Genomic DNA, 25058 nt, shown 5'->3' with positions numbered 1-25058 from the left:
ATATTTTGCTTTAGCCAGGGCATGAGGAAAGAGCCCCAGTGACAAGCTTTGCTACAGTGATCTCACTTCCATGCAGGACATTATTCTATCCATAGTAGAAGTGAATTTGAAATGGGGAAACATTTTACAAAGTGGCTTGATAACATCAGAGTGGAGCCCTGATTTTGTATGATGAGACTCACGATACAGCTTTTGTCTGGGGTCTCTCGTGTTTCATTTTAAAACTAAGTAGAGAACAAATTCTCACGCATGTTGACAATACTTTTAAGATCCCTTTTGAGAGAGACAATCTAATGTCTTTCATCTAAATAGAAGAGAAAATTCGACTTGGGCCACAGTAGAGAATGATGAAAGGCGCGCAGAGTGATGGTGCCACCATATTCCACCTGGACCTGTGGAGTTTTGAATTTGTGGTATTTAGCCAGCGCGCAATGTGGGCAAGTAAAATACTTGGGGAAGTAAAATGTTAGAAACCTCTGGAAGGGAAAAAGAAATGTAACTGAATAAGGTAGATTATTTTAGGTAAATTATAAAGTAACAAATATTGATAACAGGTTGGGATCGGGGAGAATAAGCATTCAAAAAAAGTTTTGACTTGATTTTAAAATGTAGAGGAAGAGAAAGACATAGATGCATTAAATTAAAGCACTGATTTGATGTTTCCCATACTGCATACATGAATTAAAATAATTCTCAACAGTACTAGTACTGCTGAGAAAATTTATCCTTGAAAAAACACTTTTATAGGTGCTATTGAGCTATAAAAGGCTGCATACATTTAATGTATACAACATGATGAGTTTGGAGTTAAGGACATGTTACCTTATGACCCACCTAAGGGGTTTACCTGTATTAAAGATGTATCACACACTTATGAGGAAAACTTGGCCTTGCATTATTACTTAAACTATTGAGAAGAAAGCTTAAGAATGGGACTGTGCAGAATCCTTGTGTCAGACAAGGAATGGTATCAGGCAGGGTTCTGTATTGTACAGCTCTCTCAAAAGCTGAAAGAATTTAACTTAGCAACATGTATGTACTGCTAAAATTTTTTTTGGACATTTTCTGCTATTGTATAAACTTGACTTTGGGATGTACAAATTTGAAACATTTGTTGCATACATTTTTTGTGCATGCAATCAATTCTTTTGTATTCCTGCTATTAGGTTTTTCTGTAAACATTTATGCAGATTTTGGTTGATAGCAGTATGTTTATATCATAATTATTGAATCATAGTTTTGAATGCATGTTTGAATATGGATTATTCCATTTATGGATATTTTAAATGTTTTAATTTTAGCATATGGCTTGGCCTTTCTTTTTCTTCAAACTGGTGTGCAAAGAAGTCAAGAAGAGATTCTGAAGGGCAGTAGGTTGTTTTTGGTCTGATCTATTTACCTTTTATAAATTATATTTATACTGAGAAGGCTACCCACTATAAAGTTGATGTTTAAAGTAAAAATGGAAAAATTTGTATAGTATATATCGAAAGTGACAGAATTATTCCTAATTATCTATACAATTACACTTGTACATGCTTGAAAAATTTTAGCCAGAAATGCTTAATAACATTTGCATGGTTAAATGAGACAGCAGAAATAACTGGAAGGGCCTCAGGGCATGGTCATCTATTTAAGCATCCACTCGGATTTTCAACATAATTAGTCATATAATTGGGTGCCTAAACTTAGTAGATTCATGTAAGTAATTATAAATTATTAAAAAGTGGTGCTTGTAATGTTTTGTTCTCTATTTCCTATCAAACAAATAATGAAGGAATGTTCACATTTTGTCATATACATTTTTAAATAAGATTATGGCATAAGGCTTTAGAGATAGGTGACTTGACAAGTGAACTTTTCAGATGAGAGGTGGTGAAAGTAGATATTTGGCATCTATATTTTTAGGGATTAGTCCTATGATCAAATCATAACATCAGTCTATTCACTTGTGCTCAAGATTTTTCTGAAAAAATATGTTGTTTCTTTTGCTTACATTGTATACAACACAAAGAGTGTGTATATTGTGATAGAAGAAAATTAATAGCTTTCTGTTATACGATATGTTTCTCTGTTTTCGTAATCCTGTTAGAGGGTGATGGTAAAACTTTAAGCTAAAAGGATCTGAATAGTGCAAATATTACTTTCAAAATTTTATTATAGTTATTTTGATCTAGTCTCCTGATTTTTCTTAACTAATCTTCTTCGCTGTTGATTTTGGAGTTTCATTTCATTTATTTTACCCGCTTTTATTTTTCATATCTGAATTTAAAATATGCGCAGACTTGAAAACTAAATATCCCATCCCCGGATACAAAAATCTTTGAAAATATTAACTAAACTTCCTTTGGTAAGAGTGCATAAAACACTTTATTAGCTGTTGATACAATAAAATGAACAGTTTTAATGCAGAGATATCAGACTCAATAAAGGTTAAAAATAACTTTTTTTAGGTGCATGATTCCATGATAAAGGCCCAATTAATACAGTTTGTTGAAGGCACTTAAATGACTTAATGTTAGTTTTTCCTGTTGATCTGACAAAATCTAGTGTTTTTTTTTTTTAACCTTAGCAGGAATAATGAAAAAGCATGTATTTGTTCAAACTTTTTAATTGAAGATTAGAATGAAATGAAAAAAAGAAAGAAACCTGAATACATTGTAGTGTTAAAGGGTTTAGGGATGGTGAATATTGGTTAGTGCTTTTAATATTTATATCAATGCCACAAAGTTCACAGAGTTCAAAAAATAAATATGTTCAAGTACATTTATGGCGATTCAGTGATTTATTTCAAGAAGGCCAAGACACTGATCAGGATAGAGTGCCATTACAATTAAGAAACTTATTTCTATTTCTTCTCACAGGATTCTTGCCAAACTTTTTTTCTGTATTAAGTACATTGTGTTCATCTCCAAGAGGCAGACATAATCCATGAAACATGAAGTATATAGCCAGGAATTGAGATTCAAGTCAGATACCACTTGCAAGGCTCTATTTCTAAAGAATATTTGTCATAAAAAGAATCTAGATTATAGAACATTCACTCTGATCTAGGAGTTAAAAATCACAAGTAATACAAAGTAAAAAGAATTTAAAGAAAAGTAAATTCCAGGATCATGAATATTTATATTTAAAACAATTCCCAGATCAGGGAAACTTTGTATGGAATTGTAAGCCAGCAACACTCATGCCTCAAATATGTTACACTTTAAATACTATGGCATATCACTTCCTCTTTCAGAAGAAATTTTATGAATCAATAATTACTAGGCTTGCCCTAACAGAGTCTTATCAACAAAGGGTAAAATACACATAAGAGGAATTTCTTCCCCAAATTCAACCAGTAGTAGAAAGCATTTGGCTACATTGATATATTTATCGATGACCACAAATAACAGGACATAACTGTCCCAGAAGAGGCTCTAGGCGGAATGAAACCAATGTAAATGTAAACCAATGTAAACCATGTAAATGGGTGAAAAGTGGATTTCTATAGAACTTCAAACCCTGGCTTTCTACTGATATGGCTCCAGAATTTACTATGGCTTTCTATGGTGCAACCACCCAACATATTCTTCATGATCTTCTCTAACTAGCAATTAAAGGACAAACTGAAATAAAACCAGAAAAAGAAACCCAGCCACGTTTTTCTTGCAAGTGATGAGTTCAGTGTGCATGGAAAGTTAAGACTGGTAGCACCATCAGCTACCAAGAACTGTGAGCAGAATCTAAAAGAAGCATAGTTTTGTCTGAGCAATAAAGAATTCTCTTTTATTGAACAGCAGATAGAGAGGGAGATTCTCAGAGGGAGAGAGAGAGAGAAAAAAAAAAAAGAAAAGAAAAAAACCTTCCAACCTGAGGGATCTAGAGCTACATTATTACTTCTCAGTGAAGTAAGCATTAACTTCTGAAGAAAATATATGATGTTGGGCGAACTGTATATAAATGAGGAAATCTGAAATTCAGGCTCAAGTTCTGCGGCCTTTTTGCCTTTAAAATCTAGTTATAATTTACTATGGTTTTGTCATTTTCAGCACATTTCACCTCCAGAATTGTGTTACTTTCTTATCAGTGGCAGAAGCCACTGAACTCTCTAGACAGCCTCTAGTCTAGTGTCTGATATTAAAAATGTACTCGCATAATGTACTATGATTTAAATACAGTTAGCAGAAAAGGTACATTCCTTCTTCTACATTTTTTTGAAACCAACCTGGAGTGTAGAGAGAATATACTGTATCTTTATATCCCACTGGTCTCTTCCAGCCTGTTTCCTGTGACTAAAAATAGAACTGAAAACCAAAAGATTTTGAGGCTCTGCATGTTTTAAAAAAGAAATCACAGGCAGTCCTACAGCCTATAAACACACTTTATAAACTGTCATAAAGAGATACAGTTTTCCCAGTTCCCCGTCAGATGGGAACCATTTTGGAGTCAGGGAAGGCTAAAGGACATTGTGGTGACAAACAGCGATGAAGGTCTCAGTGGTTCACCATAATAAGGGCATGTTGTGTCCAAACAAAGCCCGCCGCAGGTCTGAATTAGTTTCCAGGGCACAGGCTCTCCATGAAGAGATTTAGAGGACCTGGATGCTTCCGTCTTGTAATTCCATGATTTTTAGTAAAGCTTCCTCTGTGATCCCCACAGCAAGGGAAGAGTCAGCTGCCAGGTCTCAGGTGGGCTTGCATAGGCTCAGAAGGGGCTTCTGTCTAGAGCTTGTTGGCTGAGACCAGTCCCAAAGTCCTGGCCAGTTGCAACGGGCTGAGAAGGGCACGCTTCCATGGGCCCAGAGGAGGGAAGAGCGAGAAGCTCACGAGCACTTGCACTTCTGCCTCCTGCAGCAATAGTTACTGAATCCTGGAATTATAAGCCCTAACTGTACATGTTTATGAAAAGAGCAGAGAAAACTTAAGTTTCATCAGATTCACCAGAGAGTGAATTATCATTTAAAATTCTAGTTATCTTTGCTTCATTTTTATAAAAAGATTTACATTTATACTGACGAAAATATTCACTTTGAAATTCAAGGATAGTTTACACCAATTGAATTCAAAGATTCCCAGATTTTACAATAATGATCCAAACTTTGGCTTCATAATCCAAAACTATCTTGCCCCCTGCTGCCTGAATAATTTTAATAAAGCTTACTAATTCTGGCCATAGAAAATCTCCCAATGTTAAAAAAAAAAATCTGAATTGATCTGAATCGGTTAAAGAGCTTTTCAGGCAAAATACAGTAACCCTCACATTAATCAGAGTGGTTTCCCTTACAAACCCCAGCATATAACTTTAGTACTTTGAAGGACTGGCTGTTCTCACTAGGACAGAAATTAAGTTGGAGGAGGGTTAAGTAAGACTATGAGGTATCTTTATGATTTAGAGACAATATCAGATTTTTGAAACATTACCTATGGTTTAAAAGTATTTAATAAACTTTAACTCTAAAAAGTCGGTTATTCAACAAATCCCACTGTTCAGTGTACACATACCCGCCACTGTACTTGCTGCTGGGTGCACTAATCACAGCTTTTCTTCTGCATTAGAGAATGCCCAGCGTTATTTGCTATTTTATTTTAGAGTAAAATTGGTTGAAAGTAGCAAATGAACAAGTAAACAAAAACTCACCTCAAAGTGGCTTAAGATACAAGAAAGATTAGGGGTTGAAGACATTTGTGAAAGTACTCAAAATTCAGATGGGTGGAGTAAATTTAGAGATCTACTGTACCACATGGTGACTAGCTATTAAGAATATGCTATGTTTTGAAAAGCGCTAAGCATATTTTAAATGTCCTTTTTATAAAAATAAATGTGAGGTAATGCATTCCTTAATTAACTCATTCTGTAATGTACATACAGTTCAAAGTATTATGATGTATACCATGTGTTGGCATGATTTTCATTTGTCAACCAAAAGTAATATAATAAATAGAGAAGTTTGTCTCCCACATAGACTGGGTGGCAATTATAGGGCTGGTTAATTTAGCGTCCAATGGGCTGGAGATATAACTCAGCTGCACAGTGCCTGCCTGGCAAGTGCGAGGTCATGAGTTCAATTTCTGGTACAAAAAAAAGAAAAAAAATTTTTTTCTTTCCTCCAGAAAAGGCACTAAACATTTAGATTCTGCACTTTCTTACTGCCACATCAGCATTTTGATAGGTTAGTTGTGAGTTGGCTATAACCACCCCAGGCATCACATATTCACATGTAAACCTTTAAACCAGGCAAAAGGGAAACCATAATAGTTCGAATTGTAAATGTCATCTAAAGGCCCATATGATTGCTTGGTCCTCATCCTGTGTTGCTACAGGGAGCTGATGGCTTTTTAGGAGGTGGGGCTTAACAGAAGAAAGTTAGGTCACTGGGGCTCCCCTTGAAAGGAGTGCTGAGCTGCAAACCCTCCTTCTCTCTCCTTGCTTCCTGACTGACCACTGTGAAATGAGCAGCCTTCTTTGCCACATGCCCCGACTTCTACAATGTTCTGTCTTGCCACAGAACAAAAGGCAACCAAGCAAACCAAGCGCTGAAATGGTAAGCCAAGACAAACTTTTCTCCTTAAGTTGTTTATATCAGTTATTGGTCCCAGTGATAAAAATTTGACTAATGCAAAAACTTATCTAGCAATTTCTCAGATTTTCTTCTCTCATATCATTAATTAGAATTAAGTTGCTTCTTACAGAATTCCGCCTCTGCTTACAGCAGTCACCCAGCAAGTGTGATGAGATCATAGCTATTGGCCTTCACCACACATATTCAACAGCTAGGAATAAAGAAAAGCTTCACCTCCCCAAGGAATGTGGCCAGTGGTGGGGTAAGAACATAGTACAATTTTTTCACTAGGGATGAATGTTAAGAAGTCAGATGTTCTGGTTAGGTGTAGGATGCTCTCTTCCCCAAAGCCTCATGTGTTCAGGAGTGGGGCTCTTGAAGATGATTGGGTCAGGGGGCTCCCTAGCTGAGCACACTGTTAGGAGGTGGGGCCTGGTTGGAAGAGGCAGGTACTTAGGTATCCCCTGGAAGGTCTGTCTCTCTCACTGGCTCTTCCCTTGTTCTGCTTCCTGTCAGCTATGCCACAAATGGCTCTTCTCTGTCAGATCCCTCCACCATGCTCTTCTTGCTTTGGACCACCAGCTGAATCTTCTAAAAACCATGAACCCAATAAACAACTTCTTTAATTTGTGGGCATTGGGTATTTGTATGACAAAAATGACTAATATATTGGGCAAAGGCCATTGGGTAGGAAGTCAACAAGATCCTCTTGTTTTTTTTTTTTTTTTTTTTTTTTTTTTTTTTTTTTTTTGTCTTTTTCTATTTTATTGGTACCGGGGATTGAACTCACGACCGCATGCTTGCAAGGCAGCTGCTTATGCTGCTGAGCTAAATCCCCAGCCCCCACCTTCCTCTTATTAATGAGGTAATAGAGACAAAGTTACCAGGTCCACTAACTATGTAGTAGAAGAGATGGAGTTCAAGTGAAGAAATCCATTTCTTCAAAGCCCAAATTTCTTGCTACACAAAATTTGGGGATTACCGTCATGGAAGGCTGTTCATCACTGAATTATATGTTTTCCTAGTTTATAGCTTTGGCTCTTTTGGAGGTTTTCCTTAATTCTGTGTTTCTGTTTCTTTAAAAGAAAAGAAGAGTCTTAAATAAGTGTTATTGTAAAGTGTAATTAAGGAACTTCAAGTCACTGTTAATGATTTCCCCTAACATTTACCCACTTACTCCACAATATGTTACTATACTTGTGATATCACGGCAAAAGCAATGTAAAGGAGTTATTTATATGAGACACAGCAAATCATATTGGGAACAATGATATTTTAAAAACTCATGATAGTTCTGTTTTTTAATATTTATTTAAATTTAATTAAACTAAAATTTAAAAGTACAAGTATTTTCTCTGAAATGTAAGAATCTTAGATTTAAAGAACTAAGAAGGAATTCAGAATTTATGCAGTCTAGTCACCTTCTCACACATCAATTTTACAAATGAGGAAACTTATCCAATACAAAGAATCTGAATTTAGAAGGACATTGGCAATAAAAGACTTAATGTGCCAAATAATTTTATGTTTGATGATCATCATGTATCCCATAGTGTTGCAACAATACACTAATATCAATACCAATGAGAGTAGTCCCTGAAAGCAATTTACTTTTTTTGGTAGAGTGAGGAATAATTTAAGATATATCCACTAGAGATGTACACTCAAATTTATCTGTTTTAAAATCACTTGGAATTCTTTCTTTCTGTTTGCTTATACATTAAATGTATACATATAAAAGATGAATTGCTCTTAATATTATCATTATTATTCTTAGATTTCTATGACTCTCTTTTGTGGTTTAAAGTTTACTTTTGTTAGGGTTCCTTCTAGAAGTAGTTGGTTCCAGTTCAGAGTTGTGTATAATGGTCCTGAAATAATTTCTCATAGCTAATAGCAAGGTACCCATCAAAACTCACAAGGCCGGCACTAGAGACTGCCTCTGTGCAGAAGCCTGTGATGATTTGGAGTCAAAAGTTACCCAGGTTGAAGAAGTCAGCAAGGAGCTATGACCTCCTGTGGGTTGGTGTGGGCTGACTGCAGTGGAGCCAGATGCCAGCCCTCTGGTGAGTGGGTAGGAAGAGCCAAAGCCAATGTTCTTCCTCTCACTCCCAGCCTGTAAGCGACTGGCTGGTCTGGAGGGACACAGGCTGTGATGATAGTTAATGAGGTGAAATACAGCTTAATGCTTATAGTGTGTAGTGTTGCACTGACTTTGCAGATCTGAAGCTGGTGGTCTGATTGTCTATTTGGAGGATGGTAGTACGTAATGCAGCATCTATGGGCGATCTCCTTCTGAAAGCGGTGGTCATTGTTAATTCCCTATTATCCTGCTTTGAAGTCCTGTTTTACTTACACTGTCTTGTTTTGATTGGATTTATTGTATTTTATTTTGCTTAGTTTTATTCTCTTTAAAATAAAATTTTAAAAAGTTGCATAGGTAACTTTCACACAGTTACACAGGTAAAATACGTTACCCACCTTAAGCCAAGTAAGATCTCTGCAGTCTGAGAGAAGAACATGATAGAAATCAAACACAAAAATCCTTTTAAGGATGGCCCAGCTTCTAGGCAACGAGATCTGGGTGGCTGCAACAGTGTTCTCAAAGAGACTGATTATGTGAGCACTGGAGAAATTCGGTCCAAATCCTGAACTACGGAGGTTATGAAACTGGCAATTGTCTGCTTGGCTGAAACTGAAAATATCTCAATGGACTAATATTTCCCCATTTTTTGTTTGTGTTGGGACTTGAACTCAGAGCACTGAGTATGCTAATCACGTGCACCATCACTGAGCTACACCTGCAGCCTCTTAATTTAATTTATATTCACTATCACTATATTGTAAGTTCCATAATACATTGTTACTTTTGATTTACACAGTCAAAAATTTTAATTTTCAATACGGGTATTTCTACTGGCTTTGTTTCTTCCCTTGTTCTTTGTTGTAGTTGTGAAGTTGGAATCCAGGGCCCTAGCATGCTAACCACATGCTGGACCGCTGAGATACACTCCCAGCCCGGGGCATGGTTTTCGCTTTCATTTCTTTGTGCAGGACCAGATTTCTACCTGGATTCATTTTCCTACATTTTGAAGGACTTTCTTTAACATTTCTCCTACAAGTGTGAGTGATGAATTCTCACAGCTTTTGCGTGCCTAGAAATAAAATCTTTATCATTTTGAAAGATATTTTCACTGAGCAAAGAATTCTAGGTCTCACAGACTTTCTTTTTCTTTCAGTACTTTAAATAAATATGTTGTTCCTTTCTCCTGTGGTTTGCACTGTTTTCAGTGAGAGATCTGCTTGTAACTTAGCTCCTGTGGCTGTGATGCATCCTTCTTCTCCCACTGTATGCCGCAGTGGCTGATTTTAAAATGTTTCTTTATCACCAATTTTCAAGCACTGTGATTATGATTGGTTTATTTATTTATTTATTTATTTTTTGTCTTTTTCCTTTTTATCGGTACTGGGAATCGAACTCATGACTGCCTGCTTGCAAGGCAGGAGCTTATGCCACTGAAATCCCCAGCCCTGATTGGTTTATTTTTTAATTTTTTCTCAATGTTCACTAAAGCTTCTTTAATCTGCATTCACGGTTTTCATCAAATTCAAAAAAAATCAATGTCATTTAAAATTTTTTTCCTCTTGCTTCTTATCTGCCCCCGCCTCGTGGGTCTTCAATCCCACTAAGCTTTTTGAAGCTGACCTACATTTTCCACAGGCCCTGTTTACATTTCTTCAGTATTTTATCTTTGTGTTTCAATTTTGATGGTTTCTATGGCTATATCTTCAAGTTCATTATTTTCTCTGCATTTTCTAATCTGCTATTTACTTTTCCATTATGGTCATTTCATTTCTTTCTTCTAGAAATTCAATTTGATCCTTTTAATTTTTCTTCTCTGACTTTACAAGTTCAACTTTGCTGCTAACTTTTTGAACGTATGGATGGTATACTTTAAACAGTTGCCTTATGCTTTTGTCTGCTGATAATTCCACTTATGTCATCTTGGAGTCAGTTTCTCTTAGTTCTCATTATTATGTGTCCTGCTGTCCTGCTTCTTGGCTTTTTAAGATAATTTTGATTGCATGACAGATATTGAAAATTTTACTCTGTGGAGTTGCTAGATATTTCTTTCTCCTATTCCTTATTCTTGAGTTTTGTTCTTCTCAGTTTACTTAAAGATGTTTGATCTTTTGGACACTCACTTTTTGGCTCAGTTAGGTTGCACCAAAGTAGCCTTTCCTCTAGAGCTAAATATTCCCCACTACTGAGGCAGCGCCCTTGTGACTCCCGCTGATGCCCCATTCTCTCTGGGCTTTCCTGATTGGTGGGAACACAAAAGGATTCCCAGCTGTGTTTAAGCCTAAGTGTTCTATGTGGTCCTTTCTCTGGCCTTCGGTAGTTTCCTCCCAAGCCCATACTCATCAGTACTCAGCTGAAGACTGCAGAACTCTGGCACTCTCTTTCCCTGTGCAGCTCTTTTCTGTCAGATTATTTGCTGTGAACACAGACACCTCAGCCTCCCTGAACTTGCAGGTCAGCTTCTCATCTCTTCTGTTCTCAGGTTGCCTTGCTTCCCCTTCTGTGCTGTAACTTAGGAACCTTTTCTAGGCAAAACCCTGGGGCACTTATGCAGCTCAACCCACTTATTTTCCCTTTCACAAAGGTCACCATGCTGTGCTGCCTGTTGTCATAATGTCTACAAAAAAGTTGTCTCATATGCTTTGCTTTTTCAACCATTTAAAGCAAAAGGGTAAACCTTGGTCTCATTACTCCATTAGGATCAGAAGGGGACTCATATCTGTTTCTTTTCTCTGTGATTATTTTTATCCAGATTTTAGTCTAAAATGTCAGAAATCCTAGGCATGGCCACAAATCTAGCAGTTTTTAACTAACATTTTAAGTCAGTTTACTATTTCTTGTCCATCTTCATAACCACTGTTGTTTTTAATGGGAAGCTATAACAGAGCTGTAAGTCAGTCAGAGCACAAAGTAAAAATAGAAATAAACATGAAAAAAATGCTAGACATAGCTTATACTAACTATGAACTACTATGATGTTTAAGAAAGTGCAACATATATAAAGAACCTTGGGTTAGAATTGTAGAGACTAGAACTAGAAATGCATTTTGTCCTTTAGGTATTATTGCATGACAGCTTTCCCTGGGCCTGAGGACATTTGAAAGTACCAATAAATACCAATGGATTTCTTTGGCACTATACAACTAAACCATTTCACGATTCTGCAAAACTCAACAAATCTCAAGTAGAGTTTAACGTATTTTCAGAAGACGGAAAGAAAAAGTAGGAAAAGTAAAGGATTTAGAGGTAGGGCCACTGCAAACTGAAGTGCAAGAAGAAAAAAATAACAATAAGTAGAAGGGTGGTATATTTAGGAATTGATAGTTCTACAAACAGTGGAGAGAAGGGCAGGGGCTGAGCAAATACTAAGAAGAAGCAGGACACAAAGTTGGAAATAGGAGGATGAATTGAAATACCTGCGGGTGAAATAGTCTGCTTGGTTTAGAAACCTCAACAATGTTATTGATGCAAAGAAAAATTGTACATGATATCAGAGCTAGAAATGTCTACATTTTAGCAGAAAGATTTCCTTAGACTCGGCATTTGTGCAGTTGTTTAATATGTAACGATAATGACAATACATCTTCTTTTGTGGAAGCCCACAGAAACCTACATTTGCAGGGATGGTTGACAATTGCTCATGGAAATCTATATCGTACTTTTAAAGACTACAAAATACTCAGGAAAAAGCTCTTACTGAGGAGGCATGATCAGTTCCAGAGGAATCTATCAATGATCTGTGTTGAATGTGAGATAACAAGCTAAGAAAACTCAAATTGAAATCTTTTGCTGAACATCACAAAGCTATCGAGTGCTCAGTGTGGCGCTAGAAACCAGATCAGTAGGCTCCTGTGTCATAGCTCATCTCAGTGACACCACACTGCCGGGAAGGTGAGCTTTGATTCAGCGATAGTTTTCACCAGAATCACTTTCTGTGTCACAGTTTGGAACATTTTAGGAAGTGCAGAGATTCACTGTGTGATGACAGGATGGATGAAACCTTGTCTTTTCAGTTATTACTATCCCTTTGTCCTCATTATTAAGACTATTTAACAAATGGGAGTAGCTGACCATCATAGAATGTGAAGGTTGACTTGTGATTGGGTTTTTTGCATTCATTCACTACAAGGATGAGTTTGCTGATAAAAACCACAACCAAGGAACAGGGTATGGAAAAGATATGATATTAAACCTTGAGTGTAACATGAAGACTACATAAACCAAGCCCTGTGAGACAGTCAAGATTTTGACTCTTTTGATAATATTAAATTATTCATAAAACTAGTGTGATATTTTTGCCACTCAAGTAAATCTTTACATGCATTTCACAGGAAACAGTGTCTTTAAGTACTGACAAGCCAGCATTTTTATCTAGTCCTATACTCAGGGTTTGCTTTTTATTTGTCTGATAAACTTCACATTTGGCTACAATAACAAAGTGCATTAAAGTCATGTTACTGATATAATTATTATCGATGACATGGTTAACAATGTTGGCATTTAAATGACTATCATTAAATGTCTAGGTTACATTGCTATTAAATTGAATACGGAAAATGTTTTTGTATTGCTATTTAGCATCTGATTCTGTGATCTCCAAAAGACAAGATAAATTAGGCTTTCTGACTTACGTTCTTTTTCCTCTTCTACTGGAGAGATAGTAGTTCCAGTAAGGAAGGCAAAGTATACTCTGGAGAAATCAGCAGCATTTCATAGGCCCTTAAGCTTTAAGAGCCAACCACTTTCTGTGGCTTCAGGCTTGAATAATTTTATTGAAGTGTAAGAAATTCGAATTCTTTTCTAAATTCCTAAATTTGGGAGAGGAATCTTTTCTTATTTGGCTACTGGGAAGGGAAGGAGGAGTATGAGTCATTCCAGCCATGAGTAAGTGTTAGCAGAGTGAGAGGGTGCCTGTGTGTGCCGGGTGCCCTCTGCAAGACGTAGAGATGAGAGCCTGGTGCTGGTGAGTCACAGCTCTATTTCATCTGGGGACCTGAGCGCTCTCACTGCTCTATTCCCTTAGGGGGTCATGTTCCTCTGCTTAAAAGAATATTGCCTGCTCTCCAAGCTAATGATTTGTTTGGAGGACAGCAGTCTCAGAGGTGACGATAACTGTACAGCTCTTATCATGTATCTTTCAAGTATTTGATCTCCTTTTTTTCTGAATACATGGGACCCCTCAGTAGCAAGATTAAAGATGCTTCTTCGTAGAAGAAAGGCAAAAGTTGAAAACTTAAAAGCGACTTAGGTTTCCCAGTAATATTTTTGTATTTTTTCATTTTGTCAACATCATGTTTGGTGAGTGTCGTTCTTCATTCATGTGATAATTGGATGGTAATCCAAGTGGGTGTGGGATCACAGGCTTTTCAGGCCAACTATGAATTTTGTTTTTAAAAAATGGTTAGGGTAAATGAGTTCAGGATTGGAATACATACTCACCTTGAATTATATTTAATTCAATAAATATTTACTTGGGACTCTGGTAGTCAAACATTGTGTCTTCTGTAGAAAATACCAAGAATCAAGATGTGTTTTTGAGAAACTTATACTTTTAATTGAGCAACTAAAAGCATTACAGAAACGGCGAGATGCTGGATGAAAAGTGCTTACAGAAAAGTGAAAGACAGTCATTCTGGGAACAGAGAGAAAAAAATCATATTCTAAAATATGTGAAATTTTTGTGCCTAATTTACTACTATTTACTAGTTTATTCTATGAAGAAAATCAATACCAGAGTGGATTGTTGGCTCATCTAAATGACTGAAGGAAGAGAAAAAGAGTTCAGATCACAAAGGTTTTGCCTCATGATTCTAATGGATCTACGCTTAAATAAAATATTCACATAAAAAAGTTTGATTTGCAAACAAATAATTATGTAACTCCAATGTCTAGCATAGAAGGTACTTTGTTTTTTGGTTGTGGTTGCTGTTGTTTGTTTATTTTTTAAATACTCCATTTTAGCATTCTTTACTGAGAATAAGAACCAAACCAAGCTGATGCACAATGTCAACCTAGTGAAGAATGACAGGTACATATTTTGTAAAACAGGAACAGTAACAGAATTAACTAACCAAGTTGACACACAGAGTGGGTGCTTCTATTCTCTCTACTTGTTTGTTTTTGTCTGTTTTAACTAATTCTTCCCAAGAAAAAATGTGTAGGGGAAAAAGTAGTTATAAAGAGAAATTATATCATCTTTTCTGAATTAACATTCAAGCTCAAATTCATAAGAAATAGGAACATTAGCTGCCATAAGTAAGATAAGTGTATAATACATTTATCAGTATTTGTTCTTGTTTGACAAACATCTGTCGACATTTGTTCTTGTCCTTATATGATGTGACACTGAGCATTTTAAAAAGCATAAGCATATTTCACATTGCTTATAACTGATTAGTAGATATTAGGAGCTACTTGAAGTGACTGGAGAAACACTGGATTTTTCAGGTTGGAGAAATCATGACTATTATTTTTATGCTTCTCTTAAACATTGAAGGGACAATCTGGCACAAAAGTATACCCAACCTTCATGTAGTAAAGAATTGACTGAAAACAAAACTCCCAGTCCAATTAGAATCAATGGTGGAATAAACTTTTCCAGTGAAAAAGACTTAACTATTAAGAATGATACAAAAGAGCTTTTTAAGATCAAAGCCTTACCAACAGCCAGGTCAAGGTCAGTGTCACGTCTGCACTCCTTCCAGGACAGCAAGTAGTCAAGGCTGGAGAGGTTTTGAGACTCTATGTAACTGTTCATGGCCAGCATCATCTGATGGGCTTTGGCTATTCCATAATGAACTTGTGTTTCCTCCATCAGTGACGCATTCATTAGCTCTACTGTTGTGTCAAAAGCTTGCTGGAAGTACTCAGAGGCTTTGTTGTACTGTCCCTAACAAGGGAAGACAGAAAACATTTTTCTTAATTTTATTTCACTATTCCACACGTTTGCTTGGCTCACCTGTTACGTTACACATTGATCACTGGACAATTCTTCTTCAAGAAGGAGGATGATAAACCAGCTCTCTGTTATAATAGGCTTTTTTCTAACAGCATTATTGCTTGCTCTTTAAGAACTTAAAATTAATTTGAAAGAAAGCTGTGCCTATTAGATCGAATCACATGAAACTTAAGTTCTTTTAGATAAAAAATGTTACTTTCACATGGTTCAACCTAATATATTCTAGTGAAAACAATTTGGGAAGGAGTGAGATAACTCATTGATTTTAATAGAATTTTTATCACTTGTATCTTTGTATTTATCTAATGAACAAAATTTAGCTACTTTTGTTTTCAGGCCCAGAAAGCCATTTTCAGTGCACCCATTTAACCAGTGGCTAGTGACTATAAATGTATCTGTCAGTTAATTTTGTTACTGTTCTTGTTTTCTAGTATATATACCTGTCATTCTTGATTGAGAATGTAAGGCAAACTACATTTAAAAATACTATTTTAATACCAGAATCACAAATACACTTATTTACATATCTACCTTTCCACTAAGTTCACTATAATATTTCATATTATAAAAACTTAAGATTTGGTATTTTTCTATTTATTTGGTTTGGTTTTGGTCATCCTTCCCTCTCCTAAGAGCTATTCTTCCCCTGCAAAAAGTTTTCACGTAGCTTTTGGGAACCATCAGGGCCAGTGGCAAGTACTTTGCTATGTCATTAGCCTGTGCAACTCATGCTCTGAGGAATATGGTCTTATTTCACTGATAATAATACCCAGTCTTTAAAAAATATTGTCTCTTTGAGAAGACTCTCTTCAGGCACCTCTAAATCTTCTGTAGATCCTCACCAAAGTTAATTCTTAAAGCATGACATTGTTTCTACAATTGAGTTCTGCTTGTAAAGACTCTACAGAACATTTCCTTTCTTCACTGACTTATGGTTCTTCTGGCTTCAACTGCACTGTCTCCTCCATTCCATAGACACAAAGAGAGGAATCCATGGCACCAAACACAAACAGAAGTAGTAAGTTTTCTGCAGCTCAGACTGGGATATATTTTATCAGTAACCAGGAGCAGCTCAAGTATTCCACACCAAAGAAGTGATCAAGAGATGGAATTATTACCCTGATTTGATCAGTACACATTATATACACGTGTTGAACTATCACTCTGTTTCCCATAAACATGTTCCCTTAAAATAATAAAAAAATAAATTCAAAGACATACATGAACTGTCTTTACAAAAGAAATTCTTCTAAGAGAATGTTCTACTATGAGATTTTTTTGGGGAGGGTGTTTTGATCATTTGAGACTTAGGTCAGATTTTGTACCTGGCATGGCCTTAAACTTGTGACCATTTTGCCTCAGCCTCCTGGGTGTTGGGATTACCCACATGTACCACTAAGCCCAGAATTTACTATGGATTTTTAAGTTGTCTTCTGACAACATTTTATTGAAGGAAATTGACATAAAACACCTAGTAGCAGTTCTGTACCATTCACTAGTCCAGTTAAATGCATCTTCACCTCCCCCATCCTCATCCTCATGTAACCTTGGAGCTCAGGTAGGAATCAGAGGACTGTAAAAGAATTTGCTAGCAAGATGAGGAGAGAATCAAACAAGACATATGTGACAGTTATGCAACATAAACTAGCAGCACACACAGCAGTGTGTGTCATATACAAGGAGGGCCAAGGCGAACTGTTTATTCCAATTATGCTTTCTAGCTAAGTTTGTTAAAGAGTTCTTCTGCATTATATGAGTAATAACTTTTGTCTGTTAAAGTTTTATCTGTTAACAAATTTTTTTATTTCAAATCATAAAACATAAAACTTGCATAAGAAAAAGATTAATTAGGAAAAAAATAAAGCTAAATCAAAGACATGTATATGCCAGTTAAGTAGACTCTGCCTGAGGAATGATACAAATATTACTGATGATGAAAATAAACTGGTTAAAACTATAGATTGTCCAAGTAGGCATCTAAGACATAGAATAAAATGCATGAAAATGTATGACTGCATTTTTCTAAGAAACAGGGATATACAATTTTTTTTCCTGTGCTAGGTTTGAACCCAAGAGCCTTTGTAGTAGCCTTTTTTTAAATTTTTGAGGAAGCATCTTGTTAAGTTTCTAAATCACTCATGTTGGGCTTGAACTTGAAATCCTTTTGCTTAGTCTCCTAGAGTGCTGGGATTACTGGCACTTTCTCCATTCTTTACTGAGAAATTTAATTATCTAATTGTTATTCTACTTGTGTTTCTGAGCTTTAAACTATTTGTTTTAGGTGACAATTTCAACTAAGAAATCTGAACCAGAAATAAATGGACATATATTTGAATTTCAAGAATTGTTTTTACATCGGTAATGTTAAAATTAACTTTCTCATTTGTTGGTTCACTCATTAGGCAACCACTATGTACAAAGCTCCCAGGCAATGGTAATTCAGCAAAGGATGCAGTTTTCAGCAGCTAGTTATTGAGCTTGCAATTATTAGATGAACTAGTGAAGTTTGAAACTTTCATTAGAGCTTATTTAGCAAGTGCTTTGGCCCCTAAAATAGGAAGATCATAACTAAACAATAATTCTTCCCTCAGATTGTTCCTAGAAATCCATCTTCGACACATATACAATTGCCACAAGGTAGAGGCTGGTGTACATTTTTCTAGTTTAAAATACTGCTAAGGAAATACAATATTAAATCTCAGATTTTGATTTTCATACATACCTTTCTGGAATGAGAGCTGACTAAAGTGTATTGTATTTCCTGTTGTTTTAATTCTTAAAAGAATTTACCTAATCTGTAAAGCTTCCAAACAATGTACTATAGTTAGTTTCTATTATTAAATAATATTCATTCTATTACAAAATTCAGAAGATTCCAGAAATTAGCCCCAGCAATCTTAAATATGAGTTTTAAAATATATGATGAATTTATATACTTCATAATACATCTTATGGGGAGAAGACAACTTCAGTTTACATTATACAGAACCCTGGCCAGCATTTAGTAGATAATTCCAGGACAGGATCTCAGTGACATCACAGATGTTGAAACAAAGCTTGAATTATTACATTATAACAGAATTTTCAAGTGTTATTCCGATTCTTTCCAGATCCTTCTTCAGAATGTCTAAAATGTCACGCTAACCAACAAGCAAGCTCAAAATAAATGGATATCTCCTCAGTTTTAAGGGTAAATCCTTTGCCTGCTTATTTTCCTATCATTCTTTTAGCTATGAGGTTATTCTCCAATATTATTAAAGAATATCAAGTCTCATACAAGGTCTAAACCTGATTATCTTCCTGGAAACATTCTCCTTATACTAATTATATGTTTTCAATTAGCAGCCCATCAAAAGATCATCCCAGAGTGTGAAAGATAAACTAACTGGGATAAAGGATATTTTTAAGATGCTATAATTTTGACTATTTAATTATTATTATAGTCATCACAGAAAATGCTTTTATATTTTTCCAAATACAATTTTGATTATAATTTTTGTCTTATATTATTTCTTGGAAATTATTGTGAAGAGTACAATTACAATTCCTCACAGGAATACTACAAAAGCCAGGAAATGTACGATGAGGTGGTTTATCACGGGTCTAATTGGTAGACTCGTGAATAGCAGCAATACTAGGTTTTCTTTTGCAACTTTAGGATAACTTTTTAAAATGCTAAAATAGTGTGCAAAAATGAAATAGGAATTTGGAGTGTGAAAAGTGAGAGAAAACTACTTTCCAGTAGTTTGAAATTGATTACAGAATTAGTTCAATGACCTGATAGGGGTCTGCTTACTGACTCTTTATCAAGGGCACCTCTAGGCACCAGAATAAACTAGTAAACAGGCACTATGGCAGGGTGATGGTTAACAGTACAGAAGCAAACACAAAACCAGCCTGAGGGCTCAAGAGAGCAGAGGTTGGCCCTGCACAGAGGGCTGGGAGCTGGGGCAGTGGGACAAAGGAACCAGGACAGGGAACCTGTGGGCAGTTGGGGCATCAGACAAGGAGGGCACAAAGGAAGAGGGGAAATGAAGTGAGGGAGATGGAGAAAGGAGGGAGAGGCTGAGAGAACAAGGATCAGAGGCCGGGAAAGAGGAGGCTAGAAAGCGGGGGACATGACCAGGAGGGGAGATCAAGGGGGCAGGGTACTGAGGCTCACAGCAGAGTGGGGGGGGGGGGGGCAAAGGGTCAGGGGGAGCAAGAGAGAGGGTGGAGAGAAAGCGGAGCATGCGCCTTGTTTGCAAAGACTGGAAATGAAGAAAGCTAGCTTCATTCATTCAAACTGAGTTCAAACTCATTTCCTTAAAAATCCTAAATCATTCTGACATGAAGTCAACTTTATGACAAATAAAAGAGTGATGCAGTGGTGAATCGTGTGGGTTTGAGTGCCACTGCCATGTGGAATTGGGACTTGGTGTAACTGAAGGTCTCCAAGGGTCTGGAGGAGCACAGTGACTAAAAGTGCAGAGAATAATAACAGCTAATGCTGCTACAGATAACACTTATTAGAAAGCACTACTCTAAGGCTTAAGTATGCTAATCACTCACCTTATGAGGTGAGTTGTTTGAGGTACCTGAAAGTGTAAATAACTTGCTCCAGATCCCAGATCTTTAAGTGAAGAGTTGGCCTTTTAGCCTCAGCAGTCTGGTTCAGAGCTAGTGCTTAAATTACTGTACATACAGCCTCTCAAAGAAATTAAAATAGCATGTATGAACACAGAGAACATAATTACCCTCAAGAAATGATGGATTCTGTTAATGATCAGAACACCAGTTATAACTAAAAAATAGGCCTCTTTCATATAATTTCTCATGAAGAATCTAGGTAGCAAGAAGAAGCCAAAAATCCATTATGACCAGTGAATTTGACCAGTAATGGTCCTGGAATGAGATAATTTTATTTAATTAATTTTATTTTAGACTTTTCTTTCCTCTTCTTTATTTTTTCCCTCACAGACCTAAAATGTTGTAGGAATTACTTTTTAAATCCCATTCAAAGTCATTTTTGGGGTTGTTATTTTTTCTCCTGGGTGACTCGGCCTAGGACATCACATGAACTCATAAATGAATATATTAATCAAGGTTAGCAGTTCCTGGGAACCGCAGACAGCACCAAGAGATCCCAAAAAGAGGGAGAGGAAATAGGAAGGCTGATAGAAGAAGGAGGAGGGAGGAGGAGGGAGGAGGGAGAGTTCTCTCTCCCCGTCTTAGCCTTGTACATTAACCCTTCTCAGCCTCAGACATTCTGCTTAATACATCGTGGGAGGACAAGGATCAGATGGTATGGACTTTTAAGACTGTGAACTCCACAACGAGAAACACGCATACTCACTTTTTCATTATAGATGTCCCCAAGCATTGTACTTGCTCTTACAATGTCCAGGCTTTGAAAATTGTTTCTTGCAATTTCCACAACTTTTTTCAGGTATTTGATGGCTTCTATCATTTCTCCTTGGCTAGAAAAAAAAAAAATTGGAAAGCACTGCAGTATTATCTCAGTGTTACACTGAAAAGATTAATTTTGTACCATTGCTTTAAAAAATGCAAGATGGTTGTCAGGGTAATGAAAACAAATGCCAAATTAACAAATATGTGGCTGCTTTGTCAGAATTAAAACTTCAACTTAATGTGTTAGAAGTTTTGTCATTTAGATCACACATAGAAATGCCAAGTTTCTTTTTTTTTTTTTTTTTTTTGAGTACTGGGAACTGAACCCAGGGCACTCTGCCATTGAGCTACATCCCCACATATATATAATTTTGAGACAGTCTCTAAGCTGTCTGGGCAGGACTGGAATTTGTGATTCTCCTGTCTCAGCCTCTCAGAGATGGGCTTACAGTCACACAACCACTGTGCCCAGCTGCATTTATATACATTGGAAAAATTTTAATATATACCGACATCTTTGAATTTTGAGATGCATAAAAATGTGTATCATGTCTGTTTATTCATCTGCCACTGATTTGTTCCTCCTCCACCTTTACCTACATCTTCATAATATACGTTGAATCACTGCTGTTAGTCGTCCCCTCTTTCTCCAGAGGTTTTCCTGTCCCTCGTATTTGGCACTGTTGGCTTTCTATTCTCTCACTTCTTTGGTGTCTCTTACTTTTTTTCCAGATCTCATATGAATTTGAGCTCTCTGCCCACCCAAAGTTGGGTCTTTATAAAGTTCTGGCTAGAACCTTCCTCTCCCTGTCTCTCACAGAGGACTGCAATAGTGCTGTAACTTAAGATGCTCACGTCTGGCCCCTTTCCCCCCACACTTCAGATTCTCCTTTCCAATTTCCCAGATGTTCCTAGCCTGCAAAGGAAGACAGCTCCTGCTAAGTGCTTATTATGGAAGAGAACATCTAACGATGGAAAGCTTCTAGAGAAGACTTCTTCATAGTAGTGTTATAAAGCGTGCATTCACAACTCAGTGAATTTTATTCACAAAATGGGAACATCGGGATTTTTTGCTGTGGTTGCTAAATGTGACTTTAAATTCTTTGGGCTGTTTCTAAACACCAAACCTACCTTGCAAATGATGAGTTGCCACTTGAGTTATTCTAAAGAATATGTCACAAGAATACGTCAGGAAGCATTTTATGGGAGTTTATTTGAAACACATAGTGACAGAATTAGGGATGTTAGCTTGCATAACCTTCCAAGATTTGAGGGAGAACATTTATTTTCATAGGTAAAGAGTGATATGTTTATAAAATAAGATAACTACGTAACCTGCCAGGCAAGCATGAGGTCGTGAGTTTGATTCCAGGTGCCAAATAAAATAAAAAAAGAATTCTAAAGTGACAATATGCTGCTGTGGATTTTAGAAATATCTGGGTGTGAATCCATCTCAGCCTTTTAGATGAAAAAATTTGATCGTATCAAAGCTATGAGCTGAAGAAAACTTATGTTATCTTATGTTTAGAATGACCACAAATTGCTGTGTGATGAAAATTTGTGTAAATGTAAAGCCTGGCAAAAAGTAGGTATTAAGTACATAGCTGCTATTATGATTATGATCTCTCCTCAAAATAAGTGGTTATTCTATTTGTCTTCCCACTGTACTTCATACTATCTACCATGATTTAAGAAGAAAATTCAACGTAGCTAAGAATAACTGTTTGAAAACTTTTTTTTTCTTTTTTTTTTTTTCTTTTTTTTTTTTTTTTGGTCTTTTTCGTTTTTTATCGGTACCAGGGATCGAACTCACGACTGCCTGCTTTTGCAAGGCAGGCGCTTATGCCGCTGAGCTAAATCCCCAGCCCCGAAAACTTTTTATCATACAATGAACTAAACACTATAATTAAAACAAATGAACTAGAAAGCCACATAATGTCCTGGCATTTACTATCTGGAGATTAGAGTCAACATATATATTTTTTTTAATTTAAGTATCAGATATAGAAAATGTATTTTTCCTTCCTTTCTTACTGGTAAAAGCGTATTTTACCAATATAAAGTGGAAATTTACACTTGCTGAATTTGTAAGTACTGCTTTCTATAATTCTGTTCTCATTTTTTTCACAACACAATTGTGACTAATGTTCCACAGGCCAGTTCTCCAGAAGTTATAATTATTTGAGGAATTTTTCAAAAGCAAGCATAAAGTAAACAAGAAGTAAATTAATTATTTTAATTTGTGTATTTGTGTTATGTGAAAACCAAAAGGTGTTGAGAGAATTCAAGGATATGCAACATTAGTAAATAAAAGTCAAGTATATAAATTAATAAATCAAATATAAAGAAAATCTCTAGAGCTAATACGTTTTACCAGATTTGTATTTACTGTAAAGTTGTTTCTAAAAAAAAGAAGTGGAGACATTTTTGCCTATTACTTTCAAACTCAGGAAAAATTTAAAATAACATTATTTAGCTGAAATATACTCGCTGAAGCTTATTTATGTTCATGTGTTGAAAGCGGATATATTTTTGAAGGAAATACATTTTAGACTAAGTTTGGCCTGCTGAGGATTGCTAACTCAAAATAAACTCGAAAATATCAGCAACACAAACCACATTCAGTGAACAAGAAATATAAAATCGAGTAAATAAAAATATTGCTGAGTGATTCAAGTTTTTTTTTCCCCAAAAGAGCAACAGACCTTGCAGACATCCAAAATTATCTTGGACTTGCTCTAACAAATAATGCTAGGAAACAGTCCTTTTATCAAAAAGAATATGTTGCACTCAATAAATGTACAACCCCACAGCCAACGAGGTCTGTAATATTGCAGCTGGAATACACACAATATACGTTGGTTAACGGATTTCAAAATGTGAGATGAAGCAATAGATATAGTCAGTCTTTCCCTGAAAGAAGAAAAAAAATTAAAATATTTTGCTACAGGAAGGCTACAGATTATCCGTGTAAGTTCAAGGGCAAGGTTAAAATGTTAGACAAATATTAATTCCAGTTTTCTATACGCAGTGCACAGGTGCAACTTGAACACCATATTATATGGTATAATCATTAAATTCATTCAACCGGACCTTAGAGAGTTAAAAACATATATTCTGAGGAACAGGACCTCCTCGGTCCAAAGAATGAGAATGAAACAGTGCAGAATATTTGTGTATCAAGGTGATTCCAGTTTCCAACTGGGAAAACAGGACTGTTAACACCCACGTCCCCTGACAACTGTCCAATTATGTATATCACACTTGGCCTACTGTTTGCAGTAGAAGTAATCAATAAAGGATGTGGTTGAGTGAACATAGATTTTGGTTGAACCAATGCATGAAAACTTAATCATTTACTCAGAGAGAAGAAATCAAATAGAGCAGAGATGAAACCGCCACTGAGGGGTTTGTTGATTGTGCCACCAAGTTGGTGGGCCACAGATGAAAGTAATAAGGCAAATGGGATCAGTGACAGGAGAAAATGTAAAACGCAATTCTTAATCTCATGAATTAATAGAAATGTTTTGATGTATTTTTTGGTCATTTTTACGAAATTTTGCATCAAAACCTGAATGTTCCATTTTAAAGAATATATGAAAATTACTAGGGCGTGTCATTTCTCTCAAGCAAGAAGAAATTAATTTTCAGCTATAATAGAAAGGTAATTTCCACACTTGAAACTTTGTACTGATTGATTTAAAGATCTACACTGTAGAAAGTTTTCTAGGACATAATTTAATCAGGGTTTGCAAGAAAATTGACAATTGGTATGGAATAAACCCAGAGATGGGCAGGTTGTGAACAATATATAATGAACATATTTTTGTCCTATTTTTCTACATTCTTCTAAACAGCCATTATGTTAAAGAGCTGTGAAAAGTCAGTAAATTAGTTACTTCAGTAAATGAAGGAATATGTGTATAATGTACACATACACACACACCATAAAGAAAACTGAAGATGGTCACTTCTGTGTTTACCTGAACTACCTATCTGTATACTAATAATAGTTATTTATCAATTTTCCAACTCGCTTTTTCTTTGTATAATTGATCATAATTCTAGCTTTTATAATAGCA

At 36.0% G+C, this 25058-nt stretch overlaps 1 protein-coding gene across 1 annotated transcript in view; it reads right to left on the bottom strand.

Annotated features, from left to right (window-relative positions):
* The window catches only part of Ttc29 (tetratricopeptide repeat domain 29), a 219524-nt gene that overhangs the window by 88636 nt on the left and 105830 nt on the right, over positions 1 to 25058 (bottom strand). Inside the window, exons 9-10 of the mRNA XM_023560358.2 lie at positions 20921 to 21044; positions 15288 to 15516 (exon numbers count right to left, since the gene is read on the bottom strand). Of these exons, the coding sequence (XP_023416126.2) occupies positions 15288 to 15516; positions 20921 to 21044 (353 nt within the window). The remainder of the gene's footprint in view (positions 1 to 15287; positions 15517 to 20920; positions 21045 to 25058) is intronic.

The sequence above is a fragment of the Cavia porcellus genome, unplaced genomic scaffold, assembly GCF_034190915.1.
Source record: "Cavia porcellus strain 051 isolate PalLab524CR breed Dunkin Hartley unplaced genomic scaffold, mCavPor4.1 scaffold_14, whole genome shotgun sequence".
NCBI classification, from domain to species: Eukaryota; Metazoa; Chordata; class Mammalia; order Rodentia; family Caviidae; genus Cavia; species Cavia porcellus.
This window is presented reverse-complemented; position numbering and strand designations above follow the sequence as displayed.